This window comes from Cyclopterus lumpus, chromosome 10 (genome assembly GCF_009769545.1).
Source record: "Cyclopterus lumpus isolate fCycLum1 chromosome 10, fCycLum1.pri, whole genome shotgun sequence".
Lineage (NCBI taxonomy): Eukaryota > Metazoa > Chordata > Actinopteri > Perciformes > Cyclopteridae > Cyclopterus > Cyclopterus lumpus.
In genome coordinates, this window is record NC_046975.1 from 19,466,023 (window position 1) to 19,485,438 (window position 19,416).

The 19,416-nt window shown below is 40.2% G+C and overlaps 3 protein-coding genes across 3 annotated transcripts in view; all 3 read right to left on the reverse strand.

Moving 5' to 3' along the window:
• The window catches only part of LOC117737230 (probable E3 SUMO-protein ligase RNF212), a 5,605-nt gene extending 238 nt beyond the window's left edge, over positions 1-5,367 (reverse strand). The window contains exons 1-11 of the mRNA XM_034543000.1: positions 5,259-5,367; positions 4,716-4,777; positions 4,544-4,618; positions 4,397-4,453; positions 4,062-4,120; positions 3,907-3,966; positions 3,175-3,239; positions 2,648-2,708; positions 1,664-1,706; positions 1,428-1,482; positions 514-583 (exon numbers count right to left, since the gene is read on the reverse strand). Coding sequence (XP_034398891.1) covers positions 514-583; positions 1,428-1,482; positions 1,664-1,706; positions 2,648-2,708; positions 3,175-3,239; positions 3,907-3,966; positions 4,062-4,120; positions 4,397-4,453; positions 4,544-4,618; positions 4,716-4,777; positions 5,259-5,367 — 716 coding nt within the window. The remainder of the gene's footprint in view (positions 1-513; positions 584-1,427; positions 1,483-1,663; positions 1,707-2,647; positions 2,709-3,174; positions 3,240-3,906; positions 3,967-4,061; positions 4,121-4,396; positions 4,454-4,543; positions 4,619-4,715; positions 4,778-5,258) is intronic.
• Positions 5,368-6,614: 1,247 nt separating this feature from the next.
• On the reverse strand, positions 6,615-9,251 carry si:ch211-255i20.3 (transmembrane emp24 domain-containing protein 11). Its single transcript, XM_034543291.1, has 5 exons — positions 9,122-9,251; positions 8,476-8,567; positions 7,466-7,591; positions 7,143-7,289; positions 6,615-6,764 (listed from the first exon to the last, which is right to left on the reverse strand). The coding sequence occupies exons 1-5, from the start codon at positions 9,249-9,251 to the stop codon at positions 6,615-6,617; spliced, it is 645 nt and encodes a 214-aa protein (XP_034399182.1).
• A 3,006-nt stretch (positions 9,252-12,257) lies between these two features.
• Positions 12,258-18,902, reverse strand: spon2b (spondin 2b, extracellular matrix protein). The gene is made up of 6 exons (XM_034543293.1): positions 18,796-18,902; positions 17,507-17,752; positions 16,973-17,196; positions 15,228-15,419; positions 14,935-15,118; positions 12,258-12,436 (listed from the first exon to the last, which is right to left on the reverse strand). The coding sequence occupies exons 2-6, from the start codon at positions 17,739-17,741 to the stop codon at positions 12,258-12,260; spliced, it is 1,014 nt and encodes a 337-aa protein (XP_034399184.1). The 5' UTR covers positions 17,742-17,752; positions 18,796-18,902.
• Positions 18,903-19,416: the final 514 nt, after the last annotated feature.

Consider the following 19,416-nt stretch of genomic DNA (forward strand, 5'->3'; position numbering starts at 1 on the left):
ACAATATTCCCCGCTTTCATCATTTAAATTATCTTTTTATTATCACAAGGGTATGTGATTTTCTAAAAATACTGTATCTCAAACAGGAGTAAAACGTGTGTTTGCTGGGGACTATTTTTAGCCAAAGATTTGGTGTGGTTGTGAATAGTTTGATGTATGTGAGATTGACTCAAATCAATTATGGTAATAAAGGAAACTCTTCCTCCACTGCAACAGGGTGGCTCATTGTTGTTTAAAAAAATGTTGGGACAGCAATGGAGCTCTATAGCGCAGAACATATGACGGTATTCTGCTCAAAGCTGTGATTTATGAATGGACTCATGAATTAATTACAAGTATACAGATGCATTTGCTGCCTCGTGTTAGACTCACAATCAGTCAAACAAGTTACTCAAACAGGAAACGTCGAGTTTATTAGCTTAGAACATGTAAAACAATTGTATGTATGTAAAAACACTCAATCTCAATTATTCTGATTTCATCAGGATGTCTTCAATAAAGGAAATGCGTCACCTGACTGTGGCCGAGCGAGCTGAATGGCTGGACGACATGTTGTGGTTGGCCGACCTGTGAGGGATGGTGCCTACACAAAACACCAGAGCGATGCAGCGTTAATCTTTACCTCAGCAGATACAATGGCCCATAATGATTATAAATGCCAGAGATATTTCTGGGTCATTATCGGCTCATGTGTTTCTGCTCCCATCACTGCTGCAAGTCTCATTTGGAAAATCCTCCAGACACAAATTTGAGATGTTGCTAACCAACAGGGCAAAACACCGACCGCATGTCGGCAATCCTCTTTACGATTAATTACACGTGACATCCTCATCTTGTAATGACAATACATTTAACTGTCTGTGCCCAATAAACCTGCTACTGGTTAAATATTATGATTTCCTTCAATACGATCTGCACAATCCTTTTAACATCTAATTTATCTGCCACAATGGAGGTCAACATACATTAAGGAACTTAATAACACAATCAAAGAGAATGAGCTCAGTAGGTGTAATCCTAAACATAACAAGCGCCAACATCTGTATTGGTTTAATCCCTGTGGGTGGTCAACCGTGGAGTCCATAACCACCGAACTGGGTTGCGAGATGGTTCTGTCAGGTGATTATAGTGCAATTATGTCTGTCAAAGTGACATCTTGTTTATAAATATGCAACCTTAGATGCATACCTCTGGCAGACAGACTGTATTGTGTTGTATCCTAGGTAGCATAACATATGGGACTTTTCAAAGCCCTCATTGTGCAGCGCTCGTATTCAGATTTAAGTCAAACACCGGAACGTGAATCTAGTGGAATAATGTCTTATCGGATTAATCACTAAACCAGATCAAAGGATATGAGCTACATGTCTCCCTATAGTGAGTACAGACAAACAAAAGTTTCATGACAAGCAGAGCCAAGCACATACCCATTCGTCCATCTTGTGGAGGACTGATTAATGACAGTCTGGGGACCGTGTTAGGCTGAAAGACAACAAAACTGAACAGAATCATGACTTTTTAATTGCTTCTTTTATTCTTCATGCATCAAAGTCACGCAGTTAATGTGAAGATGCTGTAGAATCCTGACGGATCTCACACGGTACGTTACACAAACTGTATACCAGAAATTGAGGCTTACTGCAGGTGAAATAATGACACTTACTTTTCTGAACAGACTCCTTTCATCCATGTCCATGTTTTCAGTGCTGCAAGACATGAGAGCACACTTCATTAGTCCTGTTGGTTTCAGTTGGCTGAGCACTGCAGTGGAGCCTCAACCTTTTTTTTTTTTTTTTTAAACAAGCCAAATGACTGTGTAACGTTTCATTCCAAAGACAGATAATACTGACTTTTACTTTCTAAGAGAGTGCAAAAACAACTCCCCCACACACTTTACAGATCATTTGAAAAATACTCCTCGAGAATGAGATAATCCCATGCTTTTTATATCGATTTCTATGCCTTTCAGTAGTATTTGATTCAGGGAAATTGTGTGTTGAGTTTTCTCAGAAGCAGTTTTGAGGAAAGATTTATTTTAAGACTAGTATTAGATGTTTTTTTATCCAATATTGTATGTCATACTTGCTCATTTGTTTAAAACATCATGCACACTTGAGAACAACTGCAAAATGTCAAGATGTTGATTTTTTTAGTTGGATTCTTTTTTTAATTAAATTCAGCAACTAAAATCTAAATATTTTGAAAATAATTCCTGTTCAAATTTATTTTAAATAATCAATTTACTTTTTGAATGGAAACAGAATTGTGCCCGCGGGAATGGCGGCGATACTGTGAATGGGGTTAAAACATTTGTACTATTAAACTGGAGCAGACAATCAGTCCTGTGTTAACGGTGTCCTGGAAACCCAACAGGGAATCCCGACTAAACCCAAGCAAAGCTTAGCTTTTTCAGGTGTGTGTGTGTAGATAACCGCAGGGCACGGCAAAGCTATACAGCAGCTAAAGCTAACATAAGACGAGGGGCCTGAGCTCAGGATATGGCTTGTTTGCACTGTGAAATACCTCCTACATTTTCTCCCCCTCTCTCTTTAGGGTGAGAGGTAATGAAGTGCAGAGTAAAGAGAAACACGAGGTGAAGAGATGTTCAGAGATACGGTGTGAACAGGTAGGGAGGGCCGATACTCACATATTGATCATTGAGGAGTGTCTTGAGAGGGACATGGGGGAGTGATACGGGATCTGTACGACTGACACCGAACAAGAGAAACAACATTAACTACCACCAAGCTCTATTAATGAAGATTAGACATCAGTGGTCATACAGGGAATGTATGAAAATACGTGGATCTGTGATATGAGCCGGTGTCATGGTCAGTCGGTGGCCTGATTTTGTCTTACCGGTATTCATAAAAGAGATTTGTAAAAGAAGTCGTAGTCTTGATTGGTCTGCCTTAAAGTTTAAAGTGCCGTTTTGGAAATGTGATCTTTTTTATATAACTACACAGTGTTTTTTTTCTTCATTACAGTCTTTGGCTGGAGTAATGCTGAAGTTATGACACAATTGACAACAGTGTGTTGAATATTGAATATGATTTGTTCTGTGTTTCTTTGGACTTGGACTCGACTCCAGGCCTGCTGTGAGTAGAGTACAATGTAATACTGTCAACAATCACCAGTACAATTGTGACACAAAATTATGAAATATTTCTTTACCTGATTTTTGTCCATGAAGATTGTAGGAACTGTGGCCCATCTGAGGCACCGATGAAACTTTGGCACTGAGTGGAACCGGTAATAAAAAAAGGTTAAACGGGTAAAGAGACGTAGCTGCTAATAACATGTCTTAAGCCAGACAAATGTATAAATAATCAGACTTTAGTTTGAGGTTTTTCTTCCAGTATTTCCACCTTTGAGTTGTGTTTTAGCGAATGTTTTAAAAAGACTTAGCTGCAGTGCTGATGTACATGTGCCAGAAGTGACACCTAGTGAGCAGAGAGGAATAACAGCCAGCTGGTTTTAAATAACTTTATAGGCTTAAGCTGCCAAACCATCTCAAATCATTACAGTTTTTAGCACCTCCAGAGATCATTTCATCTAATTTGATGGTGGAAAGATCGCCTACAGAATGGGAAATTAAAATCAAACATAAGCCAAATGCTTATTAGCAAACACTTTGGAAAATAAATGTTCAGGTTAGTCTAGTTTATGGAACAGTTAAAGACGGTTTATTACACAGAAAAGTGGCTGTTAAAGTAGGAAAACCTGACCGCTATGGATCAAATTTACAAGCATTAAAAATATAAGTATTGCCTACAAACATTTTGTATATTTTAAGAGCTCTCAAATCTTGGAAAAACAAATGAATGACACACTTTAAGATGGGTTGCATCCCATTATGACAACGTATGCCTGAATATAATCATTAGTATCTCCTCTCTGCTGTACCTCTGATGCTGAAGAGAGTTCTCCAGCTGAGAGATGTAGGCGCTCTGTTCATTCAGCTTCCTTTTTAGAGGGATGCAAACAAAATGAATAACAAAGGCACCCACATGATCAGAAATAAGTATGAAAACGTACTCTGAACTTGTGGTTTAACTTACTTTGCCATCTGCTGCATTTCTTGCTTCATCTTGACTAATACCTCTTCTAAATTCTCATTCTGCAATCGATAAAATGGTTGTTTATGCATTTGTACAGCAGGTATGACTACATTACACTGTGAGTAGTGTATATATCTATTTAGCAGGCACAAAATACGACTTTTAACATGGCTGGGGGGTTAAAAATAAAATAAATAGGATGTCACACAATGAATCCGAGGGAATAATACAGAAAACCTCAGAAATACAGTGCGACCAAATAAAAAAAAAAGCAAATCCTCAAAGACATATGCACAACAATAAACACCCATGGCAGCAATACAGATGTCTCTCACCCTTTGCTGGTAGTAAGTCAGCAGTCTCTTTTGATGTCTCGTCTGGAACATTATAACCTACGAAAAAGAAGGAAACAGCGAGTCTGGATAAGAACAGTAAACCAGCCTGTTTTCAATATTTCATGACGAGATTGAAAATGACCACACCTTGCTGATTTCCGTGATGTGTTCGGTCGCCACAGAGTTGATGTCGGAGAACAGAGCCTTCACCTCTGAACTGCTCTGAAACAAAGACATTTCACGTTGACTGTGATGGCGGCAGGTCATCAGGTGATAAAGTGTGACGTTGTCCCCACGCAATGAGAAGATAGATGCTTACTTTGTCAGACAGAGGCGATACTTGGCATTTGGCACTGCATATTAAACACTTGCCTGGTTTGCCTGAATGAAAAGTTGCAATTATCATCACGGGGCAAAAATATACAAAATGCATCACCTTTCTAGACTCACACTGAATATAGAGGACATGTAGACTGGAACAAGAAGGGATTATTAAAGTGCTTAGGCCCGAGACCCATAATGGATTAAGTTTAACCCCTGGGTTTGACTGTGGAAGCCATCCAGAGCTTATTAAAAAGTAAGCCAGGAGTGTGTACTTCAAGATTTCCAATGGTGTAATTTCATCAGGAACTGGATGAGAGACCCTCCCCCCCCCCCCCCCCCCCCTGCTGTCACACAGCGATGGACAAGAACAACATGAACCCCAGTGTGACCATAAACACTGTGGGTGTAAGAGTCATCAGCTCTGCAACATCACTCCACGTCCAACAGAGGTCCCTGTTTAATCACTCTTCGACCTGCCTTTCGGCAAACTGAAGCGAAGAAACAGGTACTGAACTATTAAAAAAGCAGCGATTTGTACCTTTCTGATAACAGACGCTGCAGACGACATGGCCACAGGTGGTGACCGCCAGCTTTCTGTCCGCGCTGGGGGACAGGAAGCAGGAGTTGCAGCAGACCCAGTAAGACATGTGAAGACCTGCAGGAAGATGGAGGGGGTTCGAGTCACGTGGAGCTTCCGTTAACTGGCTTCGCTGACTCGACGTCGCTAGCGGGGGTTAGTTTGTACATCTGTCGCCTTCAGTGAGCCGTTAAAACACGCGTCTGTGTTCATGCTAAGTTCAAGACACCTTCATAACTCGGCTCACCCCGTTTTTAAAACATTATTTTTACAATAACGTCAAGCACCATGGAGGTTACGTTACCGTTGGTGTCCCGCTCCTGTCTAACGGCAAATAACGGTGCTGTGAGAGAAGAGTGACCGTTTAATCTAGTTAAAACTACATAACCTCACTAAACTAAAGGCGTTTGTCTGTTGACTAATTATCTGACTTAACTGTCGGTCTAGCTGGATTAATATTTCCTAAATATTTAGCTAACCTAACTTCAGCAGAACTTTACTCAGCCTGGCTACAGCTAAAGCTAAAATAGTGTCTAGCTAACCCTAGTTAACGTTAGCTCGTTTACATATGCGTAAACTAGCTAGCTACAACAGTAAGTTAAGTTATCTGCTCTCTGGTCGACAAAATCTTCTATTCTATTAAACTATATTACAACGTTGACGTGGAAGTTAGACAAAGATCTGAACAGGAGGTAAGTCATGCATACAATTTGCTGTTTAAATCAATTCATTAACTTAATTTAAGTTACATTTTTTATTACTTTTATTACTGACGTGTTTATTTTAAAAGGGACATAATCACAACACATTTCATCAAATTACATTTATTATTTCCACACTGTATCCTCTGTCGGTGTGTGTGTCATGTTTTTATGAACAGTGTGCATATTTTGATATTATGGGAGCCAAACAGCGAAGCTATATTAAGGAGTATAAACACTTGTGTTGATATCGAAGCTAAACAAGATTGTAGTTAATTTAACTCCAGCCATGTAGTTTTAAGAGCAACAGAGTTGAAGAAAAGAAGGAGAAGAAAGAACCCTTCAGAAACATTGTAGTATTTGGCTAACGTTAGATTTTTCATATTACACAAAAAAACATTTTTAAAGCAGTGTTGGTGTTTGTTTGATCTGTCTCAAATCATTTAAATATTATTTTAGCCACAGTCAGTTTTTAATCCTATATGCTATATTATTTTGTTTAAATGCAGAGAGTATGCAGTCTACAGTAAACTGAGACATCTGTGGGCAGAACAGCTATAGGGTCATCTGAGAGCTGATAGGTCAGAGGTCATCATCATCATCATCATCATCATCATCAGACAAGCTTCTTAGCGATGAAGAAGTCTTTGAGTCGTTTCATCTGCCAGAAACCAACAGACAGCAGAACAGAGGTCTGCACCACGGCCCACCAGAGCACTTTACTGTTGGTGTCCTCACTGATCTGACGAAACACCTCCTCTTTCTCCTGAATGATAGATATATAGATAGATAGATAAGATGAGATAGATAGATAGATAGATAGTAGAGGTGGGGTTCAGAGAACAATTTCAGAAGAAACACTTACATTTATTGAAGATAGCATGTCAGATGGCCTATGATTTACCTTAATGCAGGCTGAAAGATAGTCCTCATTAGCACTATCATGGTGAATATTAAAAAAAACTTATTTTGTGGTGACGATTACTGTTAGCTAACTTTCTATCAGTTACGAATACTGTTGATTTTATAACAGCAGGTACCAGATTGCTTTTCTCTGAGCTCCTTCTTGTGCAATGGACTCACATGTACTGTCATATCGTGGGATTGCTATGTTTGCAGACAGGACAGTGAAATGCTGATTTACCCTCTGGTACTCCTGTTGACTGGTGATGTACATCATCTGATCTACAAGGTGTCTGAGGCTGTATTCCAAAATCTCCATGTGGTTTTTGGTCTTGTCAGTTTTGGGGTCAATCGAGTGCTCTCCCATCTGAACATCCAAATGTAGCTTCTGTGTAGCACGATGGGGGGGAATAATAAGTGGTTATTAAAAAAAACAATTCTCCGATTTGTTTTCACAGTAAACCACAGAGGTAACAGAGTGTGCGATATACACATGTAATAATGTGTTACTGTACGTGTCCCTCTGTTTTGATTACATTTTCTGTTTGTGTCTGTAGGTCTCACCAGCCTCTCTTCAGAAAAGACAGCAAACCTCGTGGAGTTGGTTTGGAAGCAAAGGTAGTGCTGACCAGAGGTGTGAGCTGTGAAGGTGAATTTACTAAATTTACCGTAGCGTTTGGACATCAGAACCTAAAGAGCAGGGAAGACACTGTCAGGGCAACATTTCCTCATCTATGGCTCAACAAACTGAGGGTCGGTGAAGGGAAGATGGGTTTGTATATGAAAAGGATTCAGGTATAGCTGGTAGATTATCTCATGGATGTCGATTCATTGTTTGGCATTGCAAAATCCTCCCCCAAAAAATGTTGTTTGAAATGAAACTGAAGAATTATTTTTCATACTGGGACCACATGAATGGGCAAAAAGCAGTGGGAGGAAGTTAATAAGCACATTTTCTCAATTACTGTACTAAAGTACACTTTAGGGTATTTTTATTTTGTGCTACTTCATACTTCTACTCAACAACACTTCAGACAATAATAATGTACTTTTTACTGCATTATTCGTATTCACATTTAAAGTACATGTATTTAATAACAGAAGAGTACAAGTTACTTTTCAGATCAAAACTTGTGATTTAACTGCCCAAAAGTATATATTGTATTTTAAATTAACTCCAATTTAACCAGCATATTCATGCTATATGCATCAATAATAAGGATCCATTAATCTAATAATATTACACTGACAGGGCTGACTTTTGTACTTTTACTGAGATACATTTTTTATTTTAATTTCTAGAGTTTGGTATCACTAATTTTACTTCAGTAAATGACTGACAAATAGCTTCACTGGAGTTCCAGAGTGATAATAACAAAAAAAAGAGAAAAAAATGCTGTAAGTCTTCATTCAAACCGTGCAGTGCTGATCTTCAGTAACACTGAAATGCATTTCATCCTTGTCTGGGTTTTGTTTGAATGGAGAAACCAGTCGGCACATGTTTTATCGTACCATCACACACACATGTGTTAGTGTGCTAATAGCTTGATGAACTTCTCCTGTGAGTGCAGTACCTCATAGTTTGGGTCTCTGACTGTCACAGTGACGCCGAAGTGAGGAGAGTGGGAGAACGTCTTCAAATCCCAAGGCTCCAACAAGAAATGACCTGAAGGTGAAGCACAGTCTCACATGAGTGCATTCACATACACAGTCGTAGTCAACGTCGTTAGAAAAGGAAACATAAGTAATAAGGATTAGATCAAGCATAAAGAGGGAATAGAAAAAATGCACTTTTATATAGGACTTTACTTTAAAATTCAGAATATTTACTGTGTACACACAATGTAATATTTAATATAATATATTTCTTGACATGAATAAATGTCAGCCAACAGAACAAACACTCTTATTGTTGGACATATTGTAGGAAACATTAAGTATTTTTGAGTACAATCAGCAGTGTGTACATTGAATGGAATACTCTTTACATTGTCATGACTTTTTGTTGTTATCACAAAGATGCTACATTATTACATAAATGGCTTTTGCACTTGCTGAAGTCAGGGACACACAAGCATGGAGGTACATTTGACATAAATGTGTTATTCAACAATCCCGTGGCCATCCACAATACAGTTTTCCAAATCTTACTCAACATTCATTACCTCTGTTGAGATTGTAAACGACACTCAGGAGGAATATTCCCTCTCCAGGACTCACCGGTGACCAGCATGTCTTCAGGAATCTCCTCGATGATGCACTTTTCCTCCTTCTCTCCGAGATCAAAATACATGGCTGCTGCCAACATCAGGTAACACTGGAGGAGGAAGCCAATGCCTCGCAAACTCATTTTCAGTTAACAATGTGCTATCCAATTACAATACATGTGACGGTGACCGAATGTTTGGCTTGTGGTCCAAGTTGACTTCTGCAAATTCTAACTCAAAATGTAGGTATTTTTCATCGACTATAGCCGAACAGACATGTCCAATAGCATAACGTGGACGGCTACGAGGGGAGCAGTTTGAGTGTGAGAAACTCACAGGTGCTGCTTTGTGTGACGAGACATTCTGGTCGTCTGGTGACTGGGTAAACTGGGAGCCAATAGCAAAGCTGAAAAAAAAGATAGTGATTGATTGGGACTGAATAGCTAAAGTTACAGATAATCCAAGTGTGCTGATAATACACCAGCATGGAAGTAGAAGTAGCATTGTGAGCCTTCAAATACATCCCTGGCACATAAAGTGTTTTCTATTGCCATTATAAAGAAAATATCCACCACTCAGGATAATAATGTGAGAGCGGCGTTACATTGGATTACACATGTTGATGTTTAGATTGCTAGGCTTGTTCAACACTGCAGTAGACTTACTTTCCACTGCATGGCCTGCTCAGCATTTACGATACTAAATGGAAAGGGATAGATGCTGAACTGTCCCCGAAGGCATAAATCACAAGCTACAACAAGATGCAAGAAGAGCAAGTAATATATCCGCTTTGGTTGTCCCTCCAGTGTGAGCATATGCACGAGCACACGATAGTGATTGATGGTTTATCTTGACAAATGCCCTTCTCATCTGGCCTACTGATATATTTCACATTTTTGGAAGTACTCTTTTTGTAATTTTAAACTTTGTTTTTCACCTTTTAACCTTTTAAGCAGTAAGGATTACCATTGTCACCGTTACTACAGTATGAGAGAGCGTTCAAATGTCTTTGGAGATTTTAATTCAAGCCTAGTTGCCATACACAAACCCTAAATGAGGTAACTTTCAGAGTAAACCCCCGCACACAGAATAAATCCTTCTCATTTTTAGCATCTGCAAAAGTGGTTATTCCTCAAAGTCAGCAAATAATCAGTTTTCCTTCTCCTCCCACACACACGTGGTGCAGAAAGTGTGAATACTAAGTCAACATGTTTAATATACTGTAACAGCTTTTGAAATAGTAAATTCAACTGCAATTAATTTATATGGCGTGTCCGTGGTACACATACTACTCTTATACTATCATTACTATTCTACAATTCACAGGGAACCAAATAGTGCTACCAATTATTTAGTTATTACAGTATTATTTTAAAGATTGTTCCTGTGGAAAGAGTTTTGATCTTCTTGTTTTTTGTATATAACGAACATTATTGGGGGACACACACAGTACCACATTTTTCACTTTCTTCATGTATCCTGAGCATACCAAAACAAACTCCCTGAACCCCTTTTGGTATGGCAATAAAACCATGTTGTTTAGTATACATTACGTATTCTTCATCATATAGTACTACTGTATACTTGGCGCATGCTTCACACTTGGCTCCGTCCGGCTTAAGTTGATGAAACAATTGTTAAGGAAAGCCAGAAACTCGGTCTGCTCGTGATTTTCTTGATTCTCTGTCGCAGTAATTTTCCTCTTCCTCGTCATTCAAAACGGAAGGAGCTCCCTTTTGCACCAGATGTTTCTTTCTTATTGCCGTTCAATCTGTCAGCTGCAGTGCGCTGTCTGTGTTGCTTGGTGGGTAGGGGTGGGGGCAATGAGAAGCTTTTTTCTGAAAAAAAGAGGTCACCTTACGTGTAACTGCTGTCTGTTCTGGCTATTAAATGGGACTCCCACTTCATAGTGGGATGAGCGGCACTGTACGTCGCAGCATGAAGTACACTCTGTGAAATGTCAGGTCCTCCTGAGCTAAATCAACATTTGGTGAACTGTTTTAAATCGTTGGTGAGCACAATCATCAATTTTATGAGCGACACCTCATCAGGGGGAATCCTAGCCAACACTGGGGGCTCGACCCCCCGGGTCAGCCAGTTGAAATGATTTCTCTCTACATTTAATTTGATCCTGCAGCGCCAGTGTTAGGAGCCCAAATGTGTGGTTCAGATTTAGAGGTTAAACTAAAGAAGGATTTTAATCCAGGTGTTTTTACTCTTAGTTGTGATTGTGTTGTGTAGGCAATGAGTCTCCAACTGTACACACTATAAGATACACTTATCAATGAGGTCACAATATCTTAAGATATATTTACACTTTATTGATCATACAGAAAAAAATACATACAACATTTTTGTGTATAATTTTCTTTTTTTTCCAAAAAAACTACTATTATAACATAAAGGCCTACAAATTATTACATTGAGATTTGATATACTGTACACTACAGGTTCAAATCCTGTCAATAAATATATTTGTTGACCACAAGGGCTCTGTGAATGTTATGTTTTGAATGCGGGGGAGGGCCGCACATAATTTCTATGTCTGACTCACTTTTTATCTAGCACAGCTGTACTTCTGCTCACTGAACAATTGAGGCATCATGTTTCCCCAAGTGCCATAGCTGACATTTGGATTTTCTGTAGTATTTCTTTGATAAAAAGGTTTCAGATTTCAAGTATTGTGTGTAAGTTTTCTTCTTCTTTTAAGTTGCTGGCACTTGTAATCCACTGTGAAAAACAAATGTCAGAAAGGTCCAATTATAACCAAATTGTAGTGTGAAATTAAAACAGCAATGTTTTATCCCCAGACAGTTTAGATAATCTGCCAAAACTAAATTGGTGTCTAATAGCCGCTGTGCCAAACTACACTTCTCTAGTGCTGTCAGATCTATCAATGTGACTTGAGGACGAGACCTTTTCTGCAGTTAAACAGTCAGACAATCAATCAGCCATTTCCACAGACAGCAGCTTGGCCAATGGAGGAAATATTGGCGTCCACTTCATCATACTTATGCCTCATGTGAATACACCGTGGACCTTTTCCTGTAGTTTCTCCGCCTTCGTCCTTTCCTCCCTTTCCTGGATTTCCTCTCTTTCTTGTCTCTCCTCTCCTTCCTCTCTTTCTTCTCCCTCCTTTCCTGGCCTAGTCATAAACAGTTGTCTTGTAAGCACTTCCTCTCCTCCTCCAGCAGGGGGCAAGCTAATCCACTGTTAGCTGAGTGCATGATGACATAGCGTGTGCGGTGCTGCACGCCTGAGTCTCCACACTTGCTTTTGCACAAGCCCCAAGGAGACCACACTGACACTTCGCAGTCCAGAGGGGTATCTGCAGAGAAAGGGAGGGGGGGATTATAAACACATTGACATTTAGGCTTGATTTGTAGTTTTTGCAGCTCTTTTGCTCTTTATTAAAAAAGTGTAGAAATTAATCAAAGGGAAATGCAATAAATGGTAGCATACTGCGTTTGCAGCTCTTTAGGAACCCACAGATTATTGGCAGTGGTTTTACTTTTGGCTATTTATATTATTGAAGTCTTATGTTACATGAGATGTAACAACATGTAAATGTTTTTTTTTGCTCTTTCTCCAACATGGTGAACTTGCCAGGCTAAGTCGTTGAGAGCTTCCGCTCAGCTGATTTGTATCACAGACTTAGTTGTCCGCTAAAGAGTAGAAAAGCAGCAGGATGGGCGGTGGCGGTACGGAAGAGACATTGATGGACGGTGGGACGGAAGGATGGAACAAGCAAGTCAGATCTCCCCTCACTTTGTGTGTGTGTCCATCAAGGACAGAGGTGACACAATGCTGTAAGAAGCAAAAGTGATCTTTCTTTGTATTTTAACAGATACTGTGGAGCAGGTGTTTTCTCTGCAATGAAAGTTGTTGCTCAAGCCCCGGGGAGGGGGCATAAAAGAGAGGGAAGGATAAGCAGATAGAGGGGTAGGATGGAGCATTGGGATCAAGGCAGGAAGCCCCAACAGATTCCTGGCCCTCTGTTGTTTGTTGATGTGTAGTCAGGGGAACGGACTTGTAGTCTGGGATGCTCAAAACCTTTAAAGTCAGGGTGACTTCAGAGGTTTGAACACTGAATCTGATTTCTGTGCTGTCTGCTCTAATGCCAGGTCTGTTTCCTTTTTTCGCCTCCCAAAAAAAACTATCCCGGTCAAGTCATCTGTTTAGACTTTCTGTGGTTAGTTGTTCTTTTCTCCCCTCCTTGGAGAACATCATCCACACTGACAGGTTGTTTGACTCGACTGCATTGTTGGCTTTGCCTCTAGTTTGACAATCTTTATCCTAATGTTTCCCAAGGCCTCTTTCTATTCTCACTTGCAGTTGGGCTTTCATCTTTTACTCTTTACCGCTAATCTGTACGACAGAGAGTCTTACGACAGAGAGTCTTACATTGTGTGCGAAGCAAATATAACTATACCCAGCGTCACCTTGTGGATCCAGATCTTGTTAAAACATGTGAGTCTGCATCCTATTTTGATTCACAACCAAAATGTTTCTATACAGAAGTGTCCTTATTCTTCTTTAAATGCATCTTTAGGGTTTTCCACTGGTTGCCAGATGTGCCCCTGGCACTTTCGGATGCCCTGCCCTCACTTGGCTCTTCTGGTTGGAAGTTATTGAGTTTGTGTGTGGCCTGTAATGGTTCCCAAATGCTTTCATTTGAGTCAGCAAAAGACTTAAGACCCAAGCTCCGTTCTTTTGCGCAACTTACAGCTTTTGATTATTTTTTTTGGAATGCTTCTATAACTCGATCAGTGCAAGTAAAATGGAGAGAGGCAGACGAGGGTAGGTTTTTTCATTTTGTTATACCTAAAAAATATTCATAGTTTAGTTTCACTATTGGATATTTTGGCCTAAAGGTACCTTGTTTTCTAGTAAACAGTGTTATGTTTACAATACATGTTTTTTCCCAAAATGAATTGGGTCAGACCTCCGAACCATTTGTGGGGTGGAGCTCTGGTCATTCAATTGAATTATTCCAAGTTTCTGTTTAATAAATACTTAAAGACATTTAAGTATTTAGTGTTTCGAAATTACATTTGTTTTCTCTAAAGAAGATTGAAAAGGTTAATTTCCATTACAGTATGTATGTTTGTAGTCTTCTTCTTTCCTGCCTTTTCGGGCTCATAGTTACGCTCTGAGCAATCCTGTCATTCACTGTTCATCGGGGAAAGAGTTTGACAGGAATTTGAGTGCACCTTGTGCTCATGCAAAATACAAAGAAATGTTGATCCACTTTTAAAAACTCTATTTTCAGGATAAAATCGAACACTAGTACATTTAAAGATATTGCATGTTTTGTTCTAAGACTACATTCAGACCAACTGTGACATTTTGAAAAACGCAGCCCTCCTATTCATTTTAATATTGGGACTATGGCAAACAGCAGGGTTTTCCAACAAAAAAGTTGAACCCTATACAAACTTTCCTGAAATGCGGCATTATCTGACAAAACATTGCATTGGCCAATCATACACATTCCTATTATATAATGTTAATGTTGCATTTTTACTGTTTTACTGTTTGTCGTAATGAAAGTTAACATTTTTACCTTTATAACTTTCCAGAGCTGTAAAATCCTGTCTATTACTACTATTCTTCAGTGTCTCTTTAGCCTTTTGAACACATTAATCTGTTACTCAACAACACACCTCCATCAATTTGTTTAGTAAGTATAATTACAGAACCATTCAGTTTTTTCTTTTACTGGTTATCATCAATCATTTATACAATGGTCATCATGCAAGTGCCTTATAATCATTAACATCCCACATTTTAGCCAGTGCGTGTATCTTTGCTCCTCAGACTTACTTATGACTGTGTCCTCAATCTCGTTTCCTGTTAGTTGGTTGGACTGGGTGGGATCCACGAGTAGGCTGATGATCTGATTGTTCTTCCTTATCTTAGTCAGCATTACCTTGGCAATGGGCGGCAGGTGCTTCAGGCGGGGGTAGTAAAAAGAGTTGGCAGGGTGGCTAGGGGAGGAAGAAGTGATCTATGGAGGGGAAATGGACCAGGTTAAGTTCATGTTCCCTGTTCATACGATTAGGGCTTTTTGGCTTTGGATTGATGGATGTTGCATGTCTTGGCTCAGGCTGACCCACCTGTGTGATTTTGTCCTGTGGCATGGTCTCGAAGTTGGGAGAAGAGAAGGTGAACCCGCTGTCGGTTCCTGCATCGTATGGGAAAAGCTCCAGCAACACGTTGTCTTTCCAGTGGTCGCCGTCACACAGGTCAAAGCTCTCCACTCCCACAAACCAGTCCGGACTTGGAACGAGATGCACAATAAACGACAGCTGCAGATAGAGAGGAGGAAGTAGACCGTGAGGAGGAAGATACAGCGTGGGGGGAGAGAAACAAGAGAAAGAGAGGTAAGTGAGGTTGTGGGCCGGAGTGAGAGATGGGAAAGACATTGGTGGGAAAGAAAATAGAAAAAAATTGTTATTATATGTCACCATATATGATTTGGACTTGGTGTTTGTCATTGGATAACTGTTAAACCTCATGACCTGTCAGTTGAAGTTTAATTTTTTCTAATTGTATTCAATGGGAATTACAAATATAAATGAAAGCTAAAATGCACAAACCCTAACCCTAAACCTGTATACCCTTGTTGTATCCATTCCTTTAGATTCTAGTGTAAAATGGCTTTAATATCCCAATTTTGGCCACAAAACCACATCAGATCCTTCCATCCATTTAGTTTTGCTGTCCTAAAACTCTACTGGACTCACGATGAACAGTTTCTGAAAAGTATCTGAATCAATTTGGCAGAGCTAGAGATATCGTCTTTTCTATTCCGTGGATTTGTCTTTCTTGTCAAAACTCTCCCCCTACATTACCTAAAATGCAACTCAACAGCCGCCAGTGTGGGTTTGCAATACTAGTTGCGGCCAATGTAAATTCATGCGGCTCGCCTAAAAGCAATGATGAATAGCTGGCTAGAGAGTTCGAGTAAGCTCACTTCTTAACTCCACATCCTCAGATTTGTTCTTCATTTTAGTCGTCAGCCCGAATCATGTGACATCACTTGAGGCAATTATTCAGACTACGTGCAGCTCCCTCTGCAGCCCCAAAAGACTTAATAATGCTCTTCACACATGGTGTGTATAATTGGATTCCCCTTTATATCGCCCAATTTCTTTCACTGTGTTATAATGTGTCTAAGCATGTATCATCATACGCCCACCTCCCTGCACCTGCTGTTATTTAAGCACCAGACTACAGATTCAGTTTCCAACTGGCCTTTTTCCATTTCTCTCATGTCGACGACACGCTCTCGCACACTCACTCCGGCTCGTCTGTTTTCCAAGCCTAACATTGTGGTCAGACGTGTCCTCGATTTTTACGACCTACCCAGAGGCTCATCGGTAAGGGGATTACCAGCCAAATAAATAAATTAGGCTTGCTACATTTCGGAAGCTCTTTAGGGTGCAGCACATGGAAAGAACCGTCTGGAGTGGTTGTAACAGTAACCGCTTTGCTGCGTCAACCTACTTTAAAAAAGCACAATACCGTTCTTTCTCATAATCGAATGCTTTTTATGATTTCCTTTTAGCGGTGATGAGACAGCTTATTACTTAAAATTTAGGTAATTATAGTTTCTTTTAACAACCCTGGGTCTCATTGTATAATTTTGGCTGTTGTTACTCACATTTGTCGTGCACATGCACAACCTCATTGGAAAACACTTCACAACAGAGTTCAGAGGGGCAAACACACTCCTGATCGAGTTCAAACCAGGAAAGCCTGTCACCACCTTGTTATACATGCAGACCTTTATGGAAGGCCTCTAATACACTTGATGCCTTGACCCAGAACAAAGGGAACCACTTGTTAAGAGACTTACATAAGAGTGCTTGGCGTAGACCTCAAACTCTGTGTTTGTCTGGCCTGTGCCTCCCACAACAGCGGGAGCGGAGAGGACCCCATAAACACTCTGGATACGTTCGCCGGCCGCTTCGACTTCCTTCATGAGCGTCCAGGCCTCGCCTTTCTCTGCAAACTCCCTCACTCCGTTGCTGGCAAACGCATTACGCTGCCACATGTGGTAATCGGAGCTGTGGGTGACACCTGAAAGCAGCGAGAGAGGGAAAGGATGTTAGTTGTTGCAACAGGTATTAGTCTGCATGCAACGCAAATGTATATATAGATTTAATGGGAAGAAACATTTATCCGTATGCTTTTCTACTTTTAGCAAATAGAAATCTTTTGCCCTTGACTTCTTGTGTACTGACCAACCAGGACATTCTTTTGTATTTACTATATATTTCTCTGTATGTAGTTTTCTACATCAGCTACCTGTTCATCTTCCGACCAGTATACTGTGCCACGTCTTCGACCAACGAGGACACAGTATAAAACCAGCTTGCTGTGCACTCACCAATGAGGTTTGACCACTGTGCAGGGGGACGGTAGACAGGATACTGTTTAGGGAAAGCTGCCCTGGTCCACTTGCCAAAAAACGTTAGCTTGTACTGGGCTGTTTCTGAGGCTGTGCACACAGGGCCGTCAGTAGGAACAGGCATTGAATGAGTGCCTTGACCCAGTGTCAGCATCATGACAATCAGGTGGTAGAGTGCTCCGGAGATGGAGAGGATGTTGCTTGAGGTGTCCATGATGATGAAGGCTGCAAGGGAGGAGAAAGAAGAGAGAAAAGTCAGTAAAGGCAGTCATTCTATCTATTTATCATTTAGTATAATCACCATATATTACTGACTTTTCCATGCTTTCTGCTATGCTGTTGCTATACACTAAGAGTAATTCAGGGTCGACCAGCTGTTAATATTTACGTCTTCATTCAAAGGAATTACCTCATTTTATTCTGCTAAAGTGGATTTTTCGTCACTCTTTATTGTACACATTCACTACCTCTGCCCCTGTGCATTTACAAGCTTTGCAGTCAGTAATTGTTTTCCCTATTCATTTTGACGTCTATACTTACAGTTTTTCTTTCACTGTCAGATCTGGTACATGACAAGACAAAGAGAACTGGTGAAAGGGCAACGGGTCTGGCTGCAGCATCAGTTTTGAGTTTAACAAGTGGGGCATGTGAGTCAGAAGGGAAATTTCTCAATTAAACGTTCTCAACAGTCTTTCCACTATTTAGACTTGCAAACGCAGTTTTACGATTAGCAGAGGGAGATCTTGCATCAATCAAGACGCAAGTAGTAACAGTTTGGTGTTTGTCGTTGCCATAGCGACAGTCTGGTGAGCTGCTGAAGAATAACACTGTGTGAGTTAACTTTTCCTAACTTTAGGTATCTCATCGTGTCTTCCTCAGCAGCTACATGGCGCTCATCCTGCAATCTCCCTGAACTCTTTGACTAGTCTGGGTCTCTTTTATACATACTTTTAAGGGTATGATTAAAAAAATGTCATGAATATGTTTGAACAGTCTCTGATTAATGAAGAGTTAAATGTTCCCCATTGGGACATTCATTTTTAATCATAGCAACACATCTTTGCTTCTTGCAAAGATACAAGTAACAGCATGCAAATAGTGTGAAATGCAGTTTGCGTCATCAAGTAGAGCACTTATTATCTCACATTTTGCTTAATGCTTGTTTAAGAAATGTCTAAACTAATAATAATAATAATAATCTTACATATTTACTCTTAATCGAATCATTTTGAATGTTGATATTTTCATGAAAGTAGAGCAGGACTCACTGATTTTGTTCAGGGTTCCAGATGAATGGAGGGTTGCAGCAAATGAGTGGAGAGGAGGGCTGGAGGTGAAGAGAAGGGGAGAGGAGAGTGGAGGATATGGCTGTCGAGAGGAGTGACTGCGAACCTCCAAGTCCTCTTTCGCCTATTTATGTCTTCCAGGAGGTTCACCCCTCTCTCTCTCTCCTCTCCCTCTTTCCCCTCCTTCCCCTTCTTGCTCCACTCCCCACTTTACATTTCTTTCAGTACCTTTCTATCTGCTTGTCAGTGACTTTCCTGCCCCCCTCTTGCCCTTTGACTCAGGTTCTCCCTCCTCCACTCTCCTCCTCCTCCTTGCTCTTCTAAGCAGACCATTAACTGGCTAATGTGTTCAGCAGTTCTAGATGCTCTGCCAGGGGTCCTGTCAGCTCTGTGGGTAGAGTGTCATTTCATAGTATGATACCGTAGGTGTCTATATCTACAATTATGACTAATGAGGCTAATGTATTTTCTTTAGAATAATCTAAACTTCTCTTGTTCAGGTTTTTGGAATTGCAGCTGAGCTGCTAGATCCAATCATGTCTGGAGTTGTATTGCCTGTGTCACAGTCATTTTGAAAACTCATTTGATGTGATATTAGGTCGA

What these genes read in the sequence shown, in the direction of transcription:
- si:ch211-255i20.3 (XM_034543291.1), bottom strand. Translation starts at nt 9,251, where the DNA reads ATGAGTTTGCGAGGCATTGGCTTCCTCCTCCAGTGTTACCTGATGTTG. An exon ending in TGAAGACATGCTGGTCACCG is followed by an intron (nt 8,568 to 9,121) that starts GTGAGTCCTGGA and finishes CTTCACCTTCAG; the next exon opens with GTCATTTCTTGTTGGAGCCT. An exon ending in TCTTTTCTGAAGAGAGGCTG is followed by an intron (nt 7,290 to 7,465) that starts GTGAGACCTACA and finishes CGTGCTACACAG; the next exon opens with AAGCTACATTTGGATGTTCA.
- spon2b (XM_034543293.1), bottom strand. Translation starts at nt 17,741, where the DNA reads ATGGACACCTCAAGCAACATCCTCTCCATCTCCGGAGCACTCTACCAC. An exon ending in TCTACGCCAAGCACTCTTAT is followed by an intron (nt 15,420 to 16,972) that starts GTAAGTCTCTTA and finishes CTCTATCTGCAG; the next exon opens with CTGTCGTTTATTGTGCATCT. An exon ending in CACAGGACAAAATCACACAG is followed by an intron (nt 15,119 to 15,227) that starts GTGGGTCAGCCT and finishes TCCCCTCCATAG; the next exon opens with ATCACTTCTTCCTCCCCTAG.